At 39.6% G+C, this 20,455-nt stretch overlaps 1 protein-coding gene across 1 annotated transcript in view; it reads right to left on the bottom strand.

Annotated features, from left to right (window-relative positions):
• The window catches only part of BANK1 (B cell scaffold protein with ankyrin repeats 1), a 280,528-nt gene that overhangs the window by 17,849 nt on the left and 242,224 nt on the right, over positions 1-20,455 (bottom strand). The window contains exons 12-15 of the mRNA XM_037896965.2: positions 6,982-7,050; positions 4,480-4,658; positions 2,832-2,895; positions 706-735 (exon numbers count right to left, since the gene is read on the bottom strand). Coding sequence (XP_037752893.1) covers positions 706-735; positions 2,832-2,895; positions 4,480-4,658; positions 6,982-7,050 — 342 coding nt within the window. The remainder of the gene's footprint in view (positions 1-705; positions 736-2,831; positions 2,896-4,479; positions 4,659-6,981; positions 7,051-20,455) is intronic.

Genomic DNA, 20,455 nt, shown 5'->3' with positions numbered 1-20,455 from the left:
TTATGTCTCTGCCTTGTCATTCCCACCCAAGAGGGGTTGATAAAGTTCTGTCTTATGCCCAGTTTGAATGCCAGCTAGAGAGACACTTCAGAGCGATATAAGACACTGTAGCAGGATTCACAGAATGTTAAGACTTGAAGGAAACATTCTGATTATCTAGTCTAACCTGCCTAATGCACACAATAGAATTTCACCCAGAATGGCAGGGCTCTCCTGTTGACCTTGAAGGTCAGGTGGCAGGTGTGGTTCATTAAGAGAGAGAGTGGCTCTCAGGAGAGAGGAAACTAGAGAGAACTAGGATACAGGAGGTCTTGGAGGGAAATGCTAGGAGATAACCAAGCTCAGAGAGAAAGCTTAGTTTGAGGTTTATATCAAGTAACTGTTTGTGAACTACCAATAAAACCAAACCGTCGGAAGGGAGTGATTCTGAATACTAACTCAGGGTCTGTGTGCTCTGTTGCAAAAGCTGATAGGGATTCAACCATTTCACAGGTGCAGTGCTCTAAGTTCCTGGCAGTGTGGGGACTTTCAGACTGAAATCCTCTAGCTTACTACTACACCATTCAGCTAACCAGAATGCATTATTTCAATCTAAGGAACCAGCTATATATCTTGGAATTTCTGTGCAGTAGTTTTTGCCAGAGGGGCACTCTGAAAACTACCTATGCTAAGGTGAACTTTTAAGATTAAGCTAGTATCACTTACCATTTGGATGATGTTCAATGGTGATTTTGTCTGTCAAGAGGAAAAAAGATCATTAGAATGCATTATTTGTTTTACTGTCTTTCTGGCATTAGAGCAAGTGTGTGTGTGTTGTTTCCCTCTTTGGATTGGATTGGATAAATATATACATGTGTAAATAGATAGACACAGTATCGCTTGTGTACACACCCCCCCCCATAGGTATAGCTATATATGAAGGGCAGATTTTTTTTTTTTAGCAGTTTACTATTCTGTGCTTGTCATAACCATACAGCTAAGGATAGCCTAGAATTCCTCCTTACCTAAAAGGGGTTAAGAAGCTCAAATAACCTGGTTGGCACCTGACCAAAAGGACCAATGGGGAAAGAAGATACTTTCAAATCTTGGGGTGGGGGGAGGTTTTGTTTTGTGTGTTCTCTTGGGAAGCAGAGAAGCATCAGGTCGGAAAACTCCTTCTCCTATAAACCATCCTAAAAGTCTTTCATATTACAAAAATTGTAAGTAAAAGCCAGGCAAGGCGAGTTAGATTATCTTTTGTTCTGCTTGTGAACTTTTCCTTTGCTGGAGAGAGGTTTAATCCTGATTTTTGTAACTTTGAAACTAAGCCTAGAGGAAGTTCTGCTGTGTTTCTGAATCTTCTGTTACCCTGTAAAGTTATTTTCCATCCTGATTTTACAGAGGTGATTTTTTCGTTTTTTTAAAATAAAATCCTTCTTTTAAGAACCTGACTGATTTCTCTATTGTCCTAAGACCCAGGGGCTTGGGTCTGTGATCACTTTGTAACCAATTGGTTAGGGTATTATTCTCAAGCCTCCCCAGGAAAGGGGGTGTAAGGGCTTTGGGGGAAGAGGAACTCCAAGTGATCCTTTCCCTGATTCTTTGTTAAATCACTTGTTGGTGGCAGCATAACCTCCAAGGGCAAAGAATTTGTGCCTTGGGGAAGTTTTAACCTAAGCTGGTAGAAATAAGCTTATTAGGGGCTTTTTTCATGCGGGTTCCCACATCTGTACCCTAGAGTTCAGAGTGGGGAGGGAACCATGACAGTACTAATTGTCAAAATTAAACAGCAGGACAGGTTGAACTATTTTTTAATGGGATTTCACAAAAACTCCACTTGACAATCAATTAGTATTAATATTTAGGAACAGTTTTTAGTTACCCGAGTGACTACTTGTTTAAAAGGTACCTATTTTATATTTACTTTAAAAATGCTCCTTGGTACTCCAAAGAGTACTCAATGAATACTGAGTTTTATCAGATTACTACAAAACATTAACCATCAAGTCTATGTAAGTGCACTGTTTTCCAATGTAATCATGAAAACAGTAGTGTGGGTGATTTCCTGATTAGGGGAGTAGAGAGAAAAATAAATTTGCAAACATTTTGTGATTTAGAAATAGAATTTTGCATTGACTGTGTTCACATCCTATTTTTAACAAATGTTCTGTGAATGGAGTTTTGTTTGTATAAATATTTGCGGAAAATTTCAGGTTCATACTCAAGCTTTGTCTAACTGTGAAACAAACTTTTAGTTTCAAGACAGGATGAAATTTGTTTGCAGGACATCCCATCGGGAACAAAACAATACGGTAGAATTTTAAATAATGAAAAAAACCACAGCTCACATAATGAATACTAATTATGTGAAAGAGCTCTTGCAGTGAGCACTTCCTGAGCAATTCACAGGCACTAAATATGTATAATTTTGAACAGTAAACAAGTTAGTAAAAACCAATGTGTGTTCACTGATGAGTCACAAACAAGAAAAAAAAAAGACTAAAAATTCACCACATAAACTGTTATTAGGAAATTGATTGCCCATTTCTAGTCCCAACACTTTATTAAGCAACGCAGTGCATTACAGGAAAGCTGAGCAGTAGACACCGAGGGTGAAATCCTGGCCTCAACTGAAATCAATGGCAAAACTCGCACTGACTTCAGAAGGGTCAGGATTTTACCCTATAGGTTGATCAAGTATTATTAAGATAATACCTGTGAGTTAAACCAAGATACACAAAAGTGCTCACTAGGTCCTGATCTAAAGGCCCACCTGCGATTTGGATTGGTACTAGAGATATGGCATATTTATCCCTCAATTCATGTCTTCATTGTATTGAAATGCTACTTACCATACAAAATTTCTTCTTCTGGTCTTTTCCCAATAATGCTATCTCTGAGCTGGCGTACTTTTTCCTTAAAAAAGAAACACACAAACAACAATAAAAATCAATAACTAGGGCTGATTGTAAAAAAATGAATGAATAAATAGCTGGAAAAGTTGGCTTTTTAGTATTCTGAACATTTAGCTTCCCACCACAGGAAAATCATTTTAAAAGGCTAGGAAGAATGTTATGCTGCTCTATAGGTGCAGTCTTTTAGTTTCAGCATTTATCCCCAAGCCATCAGCAAGTTTACAGCGTATCCAGGGCTAGATGGTAGTTACACTCCTATCCAAATAGATTTAAACAGTCTGCATCAGTCTTTGTAGCCATAATAAGAGGTAGTCATTTTCTAGCCAATTGAGAAATAAGGTGCTAGTAGAAAGATCCTTTAGGGCCTGACCCTACCACCCTTATTCATGATAAGTAGCATCTTACTACACAAGTAATCCCACTGATTGTCTGCAAAGACATATTGATTCTTAAATATTTATTTTTTGTTTAAAACCAATGTTTAGGGTGAACAAATTTCAGCCCATGTATTACTTGTGAACTGCAAACTGAAAGAGGCATTTTAATGGGGCTACTCACAGAATAAAATACTATTCAGCATGAATACTGATACAGTAGTAGAATCATGGTCTAGGAATCTGGAAGATATCCTATTCTTCACTTGACTTTTTTTTGGTACTTCTGCTAATTGCTGGTGGGGCTACTGCCAGCATAATGATTTGTTTGTTGCAATATAAAAGTGGTTCCATTTTAGTGGTGGGTGGGAATACAATGATCCCTATATGTATATACCAGACTGTAGCACGTAATTCTGCATGCAAGCGGTTTGAAACCTGTGTAAAACCTATGCAATGTATATACAATGTCCTATATATCTGAAATGGTAGAACTTCCATTAGCTGGCTCTATACATTTTGTGTGTAATTGAGAAGGGTTCAGCTTATTCAGTGAGATAAGGCGTATGGTGAAGAATTCAAAGATAATCATTTTTCATAGATGTTACACAGCTTTCATAGATGATCAAAACAACAAGATTTAAAAAAAACAAAACAAAACATGAACAAAATGGTGCAAAAACTATGTTCTAAATACATAGTTAGGTACCAAAATATGCAACTGAAATTAAATGCTGAGAACCCACTTGTTCTCACTGAAATCAGCTGCTGGGTGCACAACACTTTTGAAAATCAGGGCCCCTGGGTATGTCTATACCACAGCTGGGTGGCCAGATTCCCAGAGTGGACAGACAGACTTGTGTTAGCTCTGCTCGAGCTAGTATGCTAAAAATAGCAGTGTGGACCTTACAGCATAGGCGGGGGCTGAGGCTAGCTGCCTGAGTCTATGCCTGCTGAACTCCTGGGTCTGAACTTGTGTGGCTAGCCCAAGTCGCATCTGCACTGCAACATCCACGCTGCCATTGATAGTGTACTAGCTTGAGCAGAGCTCGTGCAAGTCTGTCTGCCAGGGCTGGGAATCACAGCTGCAGTATAGATGTACACTTATTTGGATGCCTAAGTATGGATTTAGGACTCCAAATTTAGGTACCTATTTTTGAAACTCTTGGACAAAATGTCCTACAAGCAAACATAATCCTTCAGAAGTATACCTGCTGTGTGACTTCTAAACTGCTTTTTTCATTCTGCCATTGTTTAAATTTCTCAAGTGCTTCATCCACAGTAATTGTTCCCTTCTTCACCTTTTCCTGCAAAAGGATCAGTTCTTCCTGTCCAGAAGGGATGCTGTGTCTCAAAGTGGTATAGGTGGTACTGTCCGTTCGAACTCTGTCTGTAGTTATCAAGTATAAAAAGGAGTTTAAAAAAGGCACAGACGGTTAATTCATTTTTAAAACTGTTTTTCTTTTCAATGAAAGCTCATTTTGAGCAAGAGCATGTGAGTAGCAAATCTGTAAGGAGATGGCAATTAATCTTTTCCATCTTAACCGTGTTTACAGCCAAGCTCTATAGAGAAACATGCAATGAGCTATTTGCTACTGTTCTTTTGAAATAGTGTGAAGTAGTGTGTCCTGGTGAACAAAACTTTCAAACTCATTGCCATTTGCCTGATTGATTCACTCTTCGTTAAATTAAGTTTATGTAGCAACTTCTCTTTTGAGATAGTGCCGTACCATTAATTAATTATGAAATTCCACAGAATTCAAAAGGGAGTCCTGACATAAAAGAGCTGCCATATTGGGTCAGACGATGGTTCATTTTGCCCAGTATCCTGTCTCCAATCGTAGCCTGTACAAGAGCTTCAAGGAGAGTGTACAGAACAAGGCAATTATGGAGTGATCCACCTCTGTATTCCATTCCTGGCTTCTGGCAGCCAGAGGTTTAGGGTTGCATCCCTGACCATCGTGGCCAAGAGCCATTTATATCATATGTAGACATATTATATCAGTGCCAAGTTATTTGCTTTATAAACCATGACATTACTTGGAGATAGGAGTGGAAAATCCCAAATTCCCATTAATATCCATTTTCCTCACTCCCCAAATTCCCATCAATATCCATTTTCCTCTCCCCCCAAATTCACATATCATATTTCCCAATAGCTTGTGCTGAGAGTAGGTTAGAATCTGTTTTGAATTTTCATATAATTCACTCAACTATAATGATCAGAAAATATGCAGGGTCAAAGAGGAATCTTTTAATTTCTATGTAGCCTCATCGAACTAGGTTCTAACTAATCCCTATGCAGGTGTGCAGTTGAAGAGAAGTAATATGGAACTCTATGCTGCCACCCTCACAGTTTAGCCCATACATTCTTAGTATTCTCAGCTATTGGAATGGTTGCCTGGGGGCAAAGGCAGCTGGGAGTAGGTTAAAGCAGCCCAGAGGCTGCTTTGATTTTTTGAGGGATACTGAAACAGCTCTCCATAAGCCCCAGAATCAGAGAACTAAAAAAGGTGGCATAATGCCACTGCTGCTCTCCTCTCCTCAGCTCCTACACAGAATGCAGCTAGGCTGAATCTCCGAATTGGAGCCATAGTATTTGTCTTTACCTACATGTGAGCTTTTAATTGATTATGCCTGATTCCTTACTGTGCCTGCATGACATCCCTTTATTCTACATGAGGGATGACCAGCTGTGCAAAGGGAAATATACCTTGATGAAGAGAAAAAAAGTCATTATTGAGCCCCATTCTGCTCTTTTTCAAGAATATTAAGTACCAGCATACATTGGCCATGAATCTCCACCACTTTGCATCTCTGATAATAATTTACATTTGTGCTAAGAGAGTGCAAATGACTATACCGGACGCCAGGCAGTGGGAAAAAAATCAAACCTAAAACTTCTTAGGGGAATAACCTTTGTAGGGATTACACTAGCAATGCTCCATCACTAAACGTTGCAGTTATTTAATCATTACACAGAAACTTCCTATATTTCAACACATATTTTTTTAATGAATTTAGTGCTTGCAAAAAGTGACACTGACAGCACTGGCAAGTGGCGTTCTCTGTTTATTCACTGGACAGACAACTGTAATGCAGCTTCCCTACTCTGCTTCAACTAATACGTCCTAATCCTGACCTAGAGGGGCTATTTCCTGGAAGGATAATTCAGTCTCAACTCCATGTTCATTCATTTAACAATAATGCTAGTTATGCTAGGATACCAATTAATGCCAGTTGCAGTGGTAATTTAGTGATATGGACTCTTCTCAAATAGCAATTGGGCTGGAACCAGAAACTCATTTTACATGGGTCACAAAGCAGCCATGAGATAAGCTTTGGTAACTTGCTATTGACTCAGGCAGGTTAGAACTGGTGCACAGCATACATATGAGCCACCCAGTTCCTCCTTTTTTTAGTTTTAATCATTATAGAGAAAGCTGACAGAAAAGTGCAAAGTCATTTTTGCTTTTTCATATCTTTCCAAAAAGCTTTCATAAAGCTCCTCACTGATTTGCTTTGTTAAAATAATAATTTTTTATTTATTTGAATTGATTTTTAAAAGCTGAAGAACTATTGGGGATTTAGATCACCTTGGTAGGAAAAAAAGATATTAAATCATCCAAGAAAAAAATCAAGCCAGAGCAAAACTCTCATAGTCATATTAAGGATCATCAAGACTATTACAATAGCAAAATGAAGTTCCACACCTTGCTTCCTGAAAGCATAGTACATCTTCTCATTATCACTCTGAGTGCTGGTGGTCTTTTGCTGAAACACTGCAACAAAATAAAAAATGTTAGGAAGTTGTTCACAATTACACAATAAGGAGATAGCTCAATGCTTATCAGAACTTCAGTGTCCTGCAAGGTAATTTTGGACCTTTGAAAGTAAGCTGGAAGAGAAAAAAACTCTCTCTCTCAATGTATAATAGAAGCATTTCTGGAATTTGCTTATGTGAAAGAAGAATGCATAAAAAAGGATGCTGTGCAAAGGAAATTGGATGCCAAAGTGATATAGACTAGTTGGAAGACTCAATGACAAAGCAGAATCAGCTTCAAGTAGTTGAAGTCCAAAGAATGAACTCTTTTGGAAGCACAAGAAGGTGCAGGAACAAATCTATATATTTACCAAAGAGAAGATTAAAAGGTGTGAAATGTGCATAGACTCAGTGCAAGTGAAGAGCAAAACACACAGGGGGAAAAAAAAACAACAACTTCTATTGGAGAATGTCTGGATGTGCTTTGCCAGTAACAGAGGGAAAAGACAGTACCAGGAAGAAACATGCATTCTGCCTTCCATTCAGGGTCATTCAGAGAGACCAGAAAAGAAAAGCTAGTTCTTCATAGTGGAAAAAGTTGCACAAAATCACAAAAGGAACAGGAAGCCTGTTTATAATGAAAGGATTCCAGATCATAGCAACCTGTTAAAAGCTTTTGAAAAGCAGACCCCCTGAACACAAATGGGCAAGGAATTTTTAATTGTGACCAGAGTAAGGAGAGGATGACCAATGAAGAATGTCCATAGGTGTGTAGTAACTGTGCTTGTTATGACAAAAAAACCCACCTATGGATTCCTTCGTTAGCCTTTGCTGGAAGGAAGAGCGCCTTTGTAAAGCATTGAGAAGGGATTATTTGTCCTCTTTAAGACCGCTGTAATTTTGCAACCTGAAAACCTTAGCACCACTACTAGTTAATCTGCCACAAGAACTATTAAGAGTGCACAAGCTGTTAGTACTGCAGCTCTCCTAATAACAGAGTTTTAAAACCGTATGTCTGCATGTGTTTGGATTTAGCTTGCACTCGACAACACAGCTACTGACTACAAAAATACCCAGATCTTTCCTATGAAACTCTGTGGAGAAGAAAAACTTTTTGTACATGTCTATATTTAATCTTTTTTAATCTGATTTTTCTTTTAACCCTTTTTTGTAGATATGTCATTTTACTACTAATTTGCAAAGTTGTTTTGTTGCACAGAGAGACATGATTTTAGCCAGCCACAGAGTGCCCACATATTACGGTAAAGGGTATGTTAGAAAATAATAATAGTAAATAATAAATAGACACATTTTCACATTAGCGACATATACTTTGTATTACAATGTTTACAATTGCTAAACATCATGGGCCTGTTTTGGAGCTCAGTTAAACTGGTGCACATATTGAGTTCCATTGATGTGAATGGAATTACTCCACTGAAGTCAATAGAGTTAACATTGTGAGATCAGAATTTGGACCCAAGAGTGAAAGGTGTAGTGCAACATTTAAAAACTTGTCTGAAACCAAGGAACTCCTGAATTTTAATTCCATCTCTGGCACACATTCCGTTTATTGCACTGGACAGGTCATTTAACATTTCTGCCTTAGCTTTCCAACCTGTAAAATAGGGCATAATTGTTGGCTGCCTCACATGGGGAACTGAGATGATTAATTAAACCACGTTTTTAAAGTATTTTGGAGATAGCACTAACATAAATGTTGTCTATGTACTATTATTCATAATAGTAAACAGAAGAAAGCAATCTAAATGAACATGAATTAATAGGAATTGCTAATGTTTGTTTGTCCTTTCCTAATTACCAGCAATTACAATTTAGTTGGTTTCTTAATCAGAAACAAAATTAAGATGCAGTAAATGAATGCTGCAGTTTACATAGGATATCTGCACAATACATAGTGCCCAATTAATAACGTATGTAATACAACTATATAAAAAAGAATGTGTAGTCACATAGAATTCTAAGGATAAAGCATTTGAGTCCCCATCCTACGAACATTTAACGTGTGTAATTTTACTCATGTGAACAGATACACTGACTTCAGTGGGACTATTTAAGTGCATATATAGTGCATTTAATTGTGGGCCTGTAGCCTTAGAATTGAGGGCACTCAGCACCTTTTCAGAATCAGATCCTATGCAGCAAAGCTTTTAAGCACATGCTTATCTTTAAGCATGAGTACCCCTAATGAAGCCAATATACTTCGGTATTTCCAAGGCCTCTATTTATTTCATCTTATCATTTTCATATTCTAGAAATTGATAGCCAGACCTGTAAGAATCTAATCTCCTCCCATTTTATATCATCCAGGAGCTTTTCCATTATGAGACAATCCCATACTCTTCTAAGACAAAAAGAAAAGGAGTACTTGTGGCACCTTAGAGACTAACCAATTTATTTGAGCATAAGCTTTCGTGAGCTACAGCTCACTTCATCGGATGCATACTGTGGAAAGTGTAGAAGATCTTTTATACACACAAAGCATGAAAAAATACTTCCCCCCACCCCACTCTCCTTCTGGCAATAGCTCATCCAAAGTGACCACTCTCCCTACAATGTGCATGATAATCAAGGTGGGCCATTTCCAGCACAAATCCAGGTTTTCTCACCCCCCCCCCCCCCGCCACAAACCCACTCTCCTGCTGGTAATAGCTTATCTAAAGTGACCACTCTCCTTACAATGTGTATGATAATCAAGGTGGGCCAGCACAAATCCAGGGTTTAACAAGAACGTCTGAGGAGGTGGGGGGGTTCCTTAGACGTTCTTGTCACACCCTGGATCTGTGCTGGAAATGGCCCACCCCGACCACCACACACATTGCAAGGAGAGTGGTCACTCCAGACAAGCTACGACCAGCAGGAGAGTGGGTTTGCGCGTGTGTGTGTGGGGGGCGGGGTGAGAAAACCTGGATCTGTGCTGGAAATGGCCCAACTTGATTATCATACACATTGTAAGGAGAAAAGGAGTACTTGTGGCACCTTAGCGACTAACCAATTTATTTGAGCATAAGCTTTCGTGAGCTACAGCTCACTTCATCGGATGCATACTGTGGAAAGTGTAGAAGATCTTTTTATACACATAAAGCACAGTATGCCAACATTTTTATGACTGACTTAGAACAATGCTTCCTCAGCTCTCGTCCCCTAACGCCCCTACTCTACTTGCGCTATATTGATGACATCTTCATCATCTGGACCCATGGAAAAGAAGCCCTTGAGGAATTCCACCATGATGTCAACTATTTCCATCCCACCATCAACCTCAGCCTGTTCCAGTCCACACAAGAGATCCACTTCCTGGACACTACAGTGCTAATAAATGATGGTACATAAACACCACCCTATACCGGAAACCTACTGACCGCTATTCCTACCTACATGCCTCCAGCTTTCACCCTGACCACACCACATGATCCATTGTCTACAGCCAAGCTCTGCGATACAACCGCATTTGCTCCAACCCCTCAGACAGAGACAAACACCTACAAGATCTCTATCAAGCATTCTTACAACTGCAATACCCACCTGCGGAAGTGAAGAAACAGATTGATAGAGCCAGAAGAGTTCCCAGAAGTCACCTACTACAGGACAGCCCTAACAAAGAAAATAACAGAACGCCACTAGCCGTCACCTTCAGTCCCCAACTAAAACCCCTCCAAAGCATTATTAAGGATCTACAACCTATCCTGAAGGATGACCCAACTCTCTCACAAGTCTTGGGAGACAGGCCAGTCCTTGCCTACAGACAGCCCCCAACCTGAAGCAAATACTCACCAGCAACCACATACCACACAACAGAACCACTAACCCAGGAACCTATCCTTGCAACAAAGCCCGTTGCCAACTGTGTCCACATATCTATTCAGGGGACACCATCACAGGGCCTAATAGCATCAGCCACGCTATCAGAGGCTCGTTCACCTGCATATCCACCAATGTGATAAATGCCATCATGTGCCAGCAATGCCCCTCTGCCATGTACATTGGTCAAACTGGACAGTCTCTATGTAAAAGAATAAATGGACACAAATCAGATGTCAAGAATTATAACATTCATAAACCAGTCGGAGAACACTTCAATCTCTCTGGTCACGCGATTACAGACATGAAAGTTGCTATATTACAACAAAAATACTTCAAATCTAGACTCCAGCGAGAAACTGTTGAATTGGAATTCATTTGCAAATTGGATACAATTAACTTAGGCTTGAATAGAGACTGGGAGTGCCTAAGTCATTATGCAAGGTAACCTATTTCCCCTTGTTTTTTCCTACCCCCCCCCCCCAACGTTCTTGTTGGACCCTGGATTTGTGCTGGAAATGGCCTACCTTAATTGTCATGCACACTGTGAGGAGAGTGGTCACTTTGGACGGGCTATTGCCAGCAGGAGAGTGGGTTTGTGTGGGGGGGAGGGGAGGGGTGAGAGGACCTGGATTTGTGCTGGAAATGGCCCAGCTTGATTGTCATACACATTGTGAGGAGAGTGATCACTTTAGATAAGCTATTACCAGCAGGAGAGTGGGGTGGGAGGAGGTATTTTTTCATGCTTTGTGTGTATAAAAGATCTTCTACACTTTCCACAGTATGCATCCGATGAAATGAGCTGTAGCTCACGAAAGCTTATGCTCAAATAAATTGGTTAGTCTCTAAGGTGCCACAAGTACTCCTTTTCTTTTTGCGAATACAGACTAACACGGCTGTTCTTCTAAGACACAGTATACTGTCAGGGGGCTCCTTTCTCATCCAAAGCACTGACAAAACGCAGATCTGATGCTGTCAAAAGGTCTGAGCAATTTTTTATTATTGAGCAGATAGATATTTTTATTTGTAAGCCCCCAAAGTTTTACTAATAGATCCGCGGGTAATTTCTCTTTTGTTCTGTCCACGATAAAGTTTAAGATAATTGACTAATATTCCTGTGCTTAGGAATTTTTCTACCAAATATAGCTTAAGGCATGAGTTGTCTGACTCATCTCTGTAGATTTCCGTTAAAGGAGAGGTTGTCAGGTACCACTTTAATAGCACTTATTATTTTCTTTTATAGTTACACATATGAAAGAGGAGCTGCTGTATGGCAAATAAGAGACCACAGCTCTAGGAGCCAGATCCAAAGACCAATAAAGACAAAGGAAAGATTACCATTGGCATCAGTGGGCTTTGAATCAAGACCACAGGGAATTTTCTTATCTAAAACTTTTCCCACTTATTAATATAATTACATTTGTCTTCAATGGCAAGTGTTGGTATAATTAATATTTGAAATTATTATTAATATTAGTATTAGAGACCACCTGACTAATTTAACCGTGAATTCCTTTATGAACTCCAGCATGATCAAGTAGGATCTGACAAAGAACCTTCAGATTCATGGCTCTCTTTGTATTTGCTGACTTTAGCAAAAACCCAATTTTCTTCCTCTAAGGCCTTCTTTTCTTATCTCCTCGCCCCTCCTTGCTTACTAGCAGAACAGTGGGAAGGGTTGTGCTTGTTTCCTTTTAAGACAGTTTTTCTTTGTCTTGTTACTGCAGCTGTTTATTTTATCAGTTACTTTTTGAACCATACATCCTTCCCACACGACAAGCAATAGCCAGGTTATATGTCTTACTCTCACGACCTTCTTTTATTTACTGATTAGGACCTTTTCCTTACTAGTGACAAATAATAAAGCAAATATATTATTTCCTTAACCAAAAAAACTAACTTTAATTCTTTTATTTTCTTAGTTATCCCTACAGCAAGTTTAATAAAAGGTCATTATATAGTTTTGAAATTATGCCCTGGGAGGCTATAACCTTTCAAATCTCGGTGAATGGTCTCTTAAAGCCTACCTCTGTCAAGAATGTGAAATAAAATGTTTTAATTGTGTACAGTTAGATACTAGTATTATATCTGTATTGAAAACTCTTTATAGTGTCCCTGTGTCCATTTTTTTCTTCCCTCAATTACTGCCCCTCCTCTTTACAGGTTGACTGTTTTACAGGGTAATTTTTTCACATTTGTTAAACATGGGATGAGTATGTCCTGGGGGGAGTTGCTGTTAGAGAAGAATCGTTATCTGGTCCCAGAATTTTAAAATGGATGGAGACCCTTTTCAGCAAGTTTCAGGTGTTTTAATAAGAACATTATATATCGTAAAAGGTTACTGAAATCTTCCTGCTCCATCTTAGTGTCATAGAATCACAGGATTAGAAGGGACATCTAGTCTAACCCCCTGCCAAGATGCAGGATTTGTTTTGTCTAAACCATCCAAGACAGATGGCTATCCAGCCTCCTTTTGGAAACCTCCAGTGAAGGAGCTTTCATTACCTTCATCTAGTGTTCACGACTGCCCCCATCTTACAATATTATCAAGGCCTATTACATATACCGCCTGCACTATATAATTTCCTTTAATTAACCCTGATGATCTTATTACACTAAATATGTTGTAAAATAGAAAATTGCAATACTTCTAATATCTTTATGGGGATTTCTAGTGGAAGGATTTGAAAGAAGAAACAAACTTTACAGAGAATGGTCATTTCTGCCATTAAATATTTTAAAAATCTTTTCAGTAAAGGCTCATAATTTGCTTCATGTAATTTTTCCAAAAGGGAGGTAATATTAGACGTTAATACAAATATATTTTCCCAGTGGATTTTAAAGTTTTTTTGTAAAGATTTTTGGGTATCCTAGTTTAACTGTCTTTGCTATATATCATCATCTTGATTTATCTTTCTTTTGTTATTATTTTTTCAGGTATCTTATACCAAAGATGAATAAAACATGGCTTTTCCTAGCATTAACCTTTAATATTTTTGTTTTGTGAACTTTATTGGATAATATTTTAATCTATTTAAGTTAACATGCTCTTGTGTATGTTTGATCATTACATTCTGACTTACCCACTAATAATTCAATTATTGCAGTTTCTTGCTGCTGCTGTCAGGTTTTCCCTGTGAGGAGCAAAATGTCAATTCCTTGTTTGTGAATGAGACTAAGGATAAAGTGTGGGGAGGAACCAGAGAAGAGTTATCTTTGTCCAAATAAAAGTGACAAATTATGTCCTTACATTAAGCACACCATTTCCATAGATGAAAACATAACCTGTGCATGTGCATTTTGGGATAGAATTTGTCCCCAAAGTTTTACACATGCTACTGTGGGGTTATTTATGTTACCAAACACATGAAATTATCTAAGAGGCATATATTCTTACTAGGGACATTTACTTATAACGTAGCAGGCCAGGCCTCAGTGCCATTTAAGCTCAGAACTCAGGCTTTGCACATGTGTGTGGAGTGGAAGTCATGAAGGGAGTGCCCCTGTACCGCAGGATAGGTCTTCAGATGGACCTTGCACAGAGTGGTAAGGAAGGTGCTGATGGAAGCAAGCCAAGCAAGTGGCCGGAAGTTCCATACTTTTGGGAATGTAATTCCAACACACTGCACCAGTGTTGTGTATACACTAAAAAACTGGATGAACACACAGACTTTTCCAGTGACCAGGAATGGCCCTAGTGGTTTTGCCGGCCAGGATAAAAAGGGGATTTTGGTGCCACCCTCAAAACAAGCAGCTGAGTAAAAAGCAAATGAACCAAAATGACCAGCAGAGAAAAACAAAACAAAAAACCCAGCTGAGTAGTATGGAGCCCCCTGAACATTGGCACTCAGGGTGACTGCCCTGCTTGCCCACCCTAGAAGTGACCCTACTGAGACTCATCCCTAGCTTCAGTTTAGAGGGTTAGATTTCACTTCTTTGACCTTTACCTTCATCGAGCCCACCTAGTCCAGCTGAAGCATTTTCTCCATTGTGGGCTTTTTCTCCCATTCGTAGGTATAGGGTTCTTGGTGTTTAAAGGATTTTTCCTTTTTAAAGTAGGGGACAAGAGAGTAACCACAACATAGAGGTGAAATTGTGATTATTACTGCATAAAAAGGCATCTGTACTCTATTTTCTACCAGTATTGTTAAATCAATAGCTTGGGGTGTGAGAATTAAGAGCAGAGTTTCTAACAAAATCATCAATAGGGGAAATGAAGTGAGTCCAGGATGGGTACTCTCAACAATATCCCTGATTGGGAAGTACTTTAATTGATAGGCTTTGAGTTTTCTGCTGAGCTTTGAAATGCTGGAGTAATCAGAAATGGAATTAGTCTTCCAGCTGTTGAAAGTAAAATCATTAAAACCACTCTGCATCTTGCTGAAATGATTTCAGCTGGCAACAAACGCTCCATGTGGGAGAACTAAGTGAAAACAAATTAGTCCAATTTTTTGAATGACTGAAAAGATGTATAAGCATAATGCTATACAATGGTCACAAACAGAGATGAATCAAGCAATTTGTTCTACCACCCATATGTTGTAATACAGGGTGGGCAAACATTTTGGCCCAAGGGCCACATCTAGGTATGGAAATTGTATAGTGGGCCATGAATTCTCACAAAATTGGGGGTTGGGGTGCGGGGTCTCCAGCTGGGGGTGCGAACTCTGGGGTGGGGCTGGAGATGAAGGGTTGGGGGTGCAGGAAGGTGCTCCGGGCTGGGACCAAGGGGTTTGGAGGATGGGAGGGGGGATCAGGACTGGGGCAGGGGGGGGTTGGGGCGCAGGAGGGGTGCAGGCTCAAGGTGGCGCTTACCTCAAGCAGCTCCCAGAAGCAGCGGCATGTCCTGCTCCGGCTCCTACGCGGAGGCGCAGCCAGACAGCTCTGCGCGCTGCCCCGTCCGCAGGCGCCACCCCTGCAACTCCCAATGGCCACAGTTCCCTGGCTGCCCTGACACCTAGGAGCTGGAGCGGTGACATGTTGCTGCTTTCAGGAGCTGCACGGAGTGGGGCAAGCCCCTGACTCCACTCCCTGGTGAGAGTTCGAGGGCTGGATTAAAACATCTGGAGGGCTGGATGCAGCCCTCGGGCCGCAGTTTGCCCACCCTTGTTGTAACCTCTGGAATATGGTTGAACTACTATATGGGGAAGGGCTTGCTTGTGTGACAGGGGGAAATTATTCTGTCCTTTCCCACATAAAGAAGAATAAAAAAAGGTGCAAAGGGCATCAGTAAAGCAAACCCTCATTTTGATGGCCAAGATATCATACTTGAGCTCCATCCAAGGCAGGGTGTCTATTTTCTGAGCCTCTCTGCTTTGGGTAATTCAAGTAAGAAGCTATGCATTTCCATTACACTTATTTATCCAACCTGTACCTACAATGATCTCCAAGATACTACATAGATGGCCCTTTCCATTTATATTCATATTATGGCTGATTAAGGCATGTGTGGGCATTTATGTAAAAAAACAGAAAGCCAACTTAAACTATAAATGAAAAACCAATACACTTTACATTCAATACATAGATACATATATCCCAGAGAAAACCTATGTCAAAATGGAGTTAAGATTGAGAGTACTCGTCACTAGTTTAGGGTACAATGCATTACAGGAATGTTATAATCATCCCCTCCCCCAAAGCATTATAAACCCTGAAAATTCAGTTTTCCAGGTTCAATTTAAAAAGAAATACAAACATAGTAAGTATGAAAATGCACAGGTAGTGTACTTAAATAACCTTAACTCTGCCCTACAGTCACATTATGCATTAACCATATGTTTATGATTAAGACATTTCAGAGTTTGTAATCTCAGATTAGATTACCCTGATCTCTAAAGAAACATTATATTTTTTAACTCCCCTCCTCCTTCCCCCCAGTTATAAGACAGTTAAAATTGTTTAGATGCACTAGCTGCATTTCTGTAACATATATGGAATTCTTTTAGGTATGTACTATAATCCAATTAACCCTCCCATTTAAGGAAAGCTGGAGAGCAAAAAGCAGATGTAAGCAGATTCCAGCAGGAAAGGGAAACAGAAAACAAATACTTGAAAGCATGTCTGCAGTGATGCCTTGGAAAAATGCCAAATGCCAGGGTTGCAGAATTACAGAATCCACAGGACCCTGAAAGAAATGAAAGGGGCAGTTCACACATGTCAGACTTATTGTTTTGACTCTGCAGATGCAGGCAGGAAATATTACACTATTTCAACCTTGAAAACTTTCGTGAAATTGTGCTCTTGAGGACGAATGTGACTGAGTCAGAAAATCAGCATAATGTCACCTATTCAACGCTTTCAGTAAAATACACACATGAAGCAGCAGAAGGAGACAAAATGGTGGATATCATTCATCTGAAATCAGCTTGATCAAGGTTATTCAAGTTGCATTTATTTGTCAACTTCACTGAGTCTGGTCTTAGCAGGCTACCTATAACAAGAACTGCATTGCTTAAGAAACATTGACAATTACTAATCACAAAATTTTAACAAAATTCTACACTGGGATACAGGGCTAAATGGTAGCATGAGTTAATTTATGCACCAAGATTTTACTTCTTAATATCAACGTTCACATCTTAACTAGGTCACCAATCAGGATAAGTTTGTTAGTTTCAAACTTATCCTTACTCAATATCTGGTCACATCATAAAACAGTCACACAATTAACTACAATGACTGCATCTGATCAAGAGAAGGCCAAGAATGAAATAGAAGGGGTAGGTTACAAATCAGTGTTATGGAGCATTGATAGATGTATGTACGCAATTATTTCTAGCTTTACTTAGTGTAATTATTTTATTACTTAAAGATCATCCCAGGTGTGCATGGCATTTAGAAAAATAAAACGGACAAGTCTCTTACCTGGGAAAGATTAAAATCTAAATTAGACAAAATACAGCAAGGGATGTCAGTAAACAGAGGACAGCAAGCAGGAAATATGGAAGAATGAGGGTTGACACAGTTAGGGGTCATGAGTTATGCTGACTGTTATGTTTAATTCTATTAATTAATCAATTCACTTGACTGTTTTCCCCAGCATTCTCTTATTGCTGGAAAACCCAGCAATAAGAGAATACTGGGGAAAACAGTCAAGTGGATTGATTAATTATTTGAATGTGACATTAAATTGCTGGGTGCTAATTACTTGCTAGGCAAGAAACCACCCCAAGAACTCTTGCTCTGCAGCTTCTATTAGTAGGTAAACATATGCTAGAAGTTGGAAGACCTCTCACAGTGCATCTCAGGAATATTAGGTTCATTATGAAAATGGAACAATTAACTAAGCCTAAAACTTCGGATACATTTATTAGGCTTTGGAGTCCCATTTTTGTTGCACGGAGAGAAGTGATACTGTATGAATTTGCTTTGAACATTATTCTATAGCTATAGCTTCTTCATTGCTAGTGTCTGAAAAACTTCAATAAAAACACAGTGGACTGAAATCTCCTGTCTGGTGCATGGCACATTTTTGCAGAAGATTAGATGTAATTTCCTCCCATTGTGTCAACACATATATCAAGAAAATAAATTTTAGCAAAATAAAAAAGTCTCATTCTCCTGTCATGAGTAGGGTATTTGTGTGTGTGCACACCATGCTCATCTTCTGTGCGTGCTGCAGAAAAAGGGAGTGTGGCACTCCAAAAGGACAAACAGTAAAGGCAAAATCCCTTACGCAGTATGTGCTTGAACCAAAGTCTGTTGAAGTCAATGGGAGTCTTTTCAATAACTTCACTGGGGGATGATCAGGTCTTATGTTCCCCTCTGTAAAGGGGTTTAGTCACTGCAGGAGCACCTCCTTGTGGCCAGAAGTGGTGTAGTGGCTGTCTTTCCATATGGCACCCCCTGCCAATGGTCACTTTGGTGGTCTCTCTTTTTGCAACTTGGTCCTCTGGCCAGGTCATGCTTTAGTCAATCCCCTCCGGGATAACAGAATCCAACCCATCATTAATCCAATGACTGTAGAGCAGATCTGCCTGTCTCTGGGCTCCATGGTCATTACACCTCTTACCTCAGGGGGTTTCACCACATCTTCCTTGGTGGCTGGTAGCGGAACCTCTACTCTGGGTTTCCGTTCATGGACCCTGCAGCTAGCAGCCAAGGTCTACTCCCTCAGAGTCCTTCCTGTCTCTCTGGACTACATTTTATTTCTTCTATCCCCTTCCCCCCCCGCCCCCGAGACTGACTGCAGACTCTCTCCTTCAGCCCTTACTACTACTACTACTCCTTCTTCTTCTTCATGAGTTTGTGGAGCAGCAGACTCACTTCCTGAGTCTATGACTGCCATTCACTGTTAGCTCAGCCATAAAGACAGATGAAATTAGCTAGCCTTACCTCTTTCGTGACTCCAAAGACAGGCACACAGAAAGCTGCTCCTGCTCTACCCATTCCTTCTTCTTTGGAGCTGTCAGTATACATTTGACAATAGTGTCTCCATGTATCACAGATGCACTGATTTGCTAAATCTTGTACATTTATCATTCTTCTCCTTTGTTTATTATATAATTCCATTTCTATCTTGGGGGGGATGGATTTCCAGTAATTGGGTATTTTCCCTTTGCTATAGAGTTTGACCTTTCTTAAGCCCTTCTTTTCATTGACATCCTTTACCCACTTCTTTACACTACTTACATGAGGAATTTTGAGTTTTTGTCCTACCCAGTCTCCAGTTAATCCCCAACAGTACATATTAGTGTTGAGTTATCTTCACTATCATCTAATGCTTTAGACCAAAAGCTTAAGTCTAGGATCTTCATTCTAAGAGTAAAAACAACGAGGAGTACTTGTGGCACCTTAGAGACTAACAAATTTATTTGGGCATAAGCTTTTATGGGCTAAAACCCACTTCATTAGATGTATGGAGTGGAAAATACAGTAGGAAGATATATATACACACAGAGAGTACATGAAAAGATGGGGGTTGCCTTACCAATTCTAACAAGACAGTTCAATTAAAGTGGGCTATTATCAGCAGGAGGAAAAATCACTTTTGTAGTGGTAATCAGGGTGACCCATTTCAAACAGTTGACAAGAAGGTGTGAGTAACAGTCGGGGGGAAATTAGCATGGGGAAATAGTTTTTAGTTTGTGTAATGACTCATCCACTCCCAGTCTTTATTGGTCTAATTTGATGGTGTCCAGTTTGCAAATTAATTCCACTTCTGCAGTTTCTCGTTGGAGTCTGTTTTTGAAGTTTTTTTGTTGAAGAATTGCCACTTTTAAGTCTGTAATCGAGTGATCAAAGAGACTGAAGTGTTCTCCATCTGGTTTTTGAATGTTATAATTCTTGACATCTGATTTGTGTCCATTTATTCTTTTGCGTAGAGACTATCTTGTTTGGCCAATGTACATGGCAGAGGGGCATTGACAGGCATTTCTCTAGCTGTTACCTGCATTTCACACACAAGTGTAGTAATGAAGACACCACATGCTATACCCAATGCCTGTGCTTGGATACTGTCTAGTTTTCTCAGATTTGTTTTTGATGCTGACCTGAAGGCCTGGTAGCCATACTCAATATTAGGTCTGTTTAGAACTCTGTTTAGCACTATCACTGTTTTTTTTAATCTGCTCCCCTGGAGGTTCCAGATATACTTTTAA

The sequence above is a fragment of the Chelonia mydas genome, chromosome 4 (genome assembly GCF_015237465.2).
Source record: "Chelonia mydas isolate rCheMyd1 chromosome 4, rCheMyd1.pri.v2, whole genome shotgun sequence".
NCBI lineage: Eukaryota > Metazoa > Chordata > Testudines > Cheloniidae > Chelonia > Chelonia mydas.
Note: the sequence above shows the minus strand (reverse complement) of the source record. Positions and strands in the feature narration are given on the sequence as shown.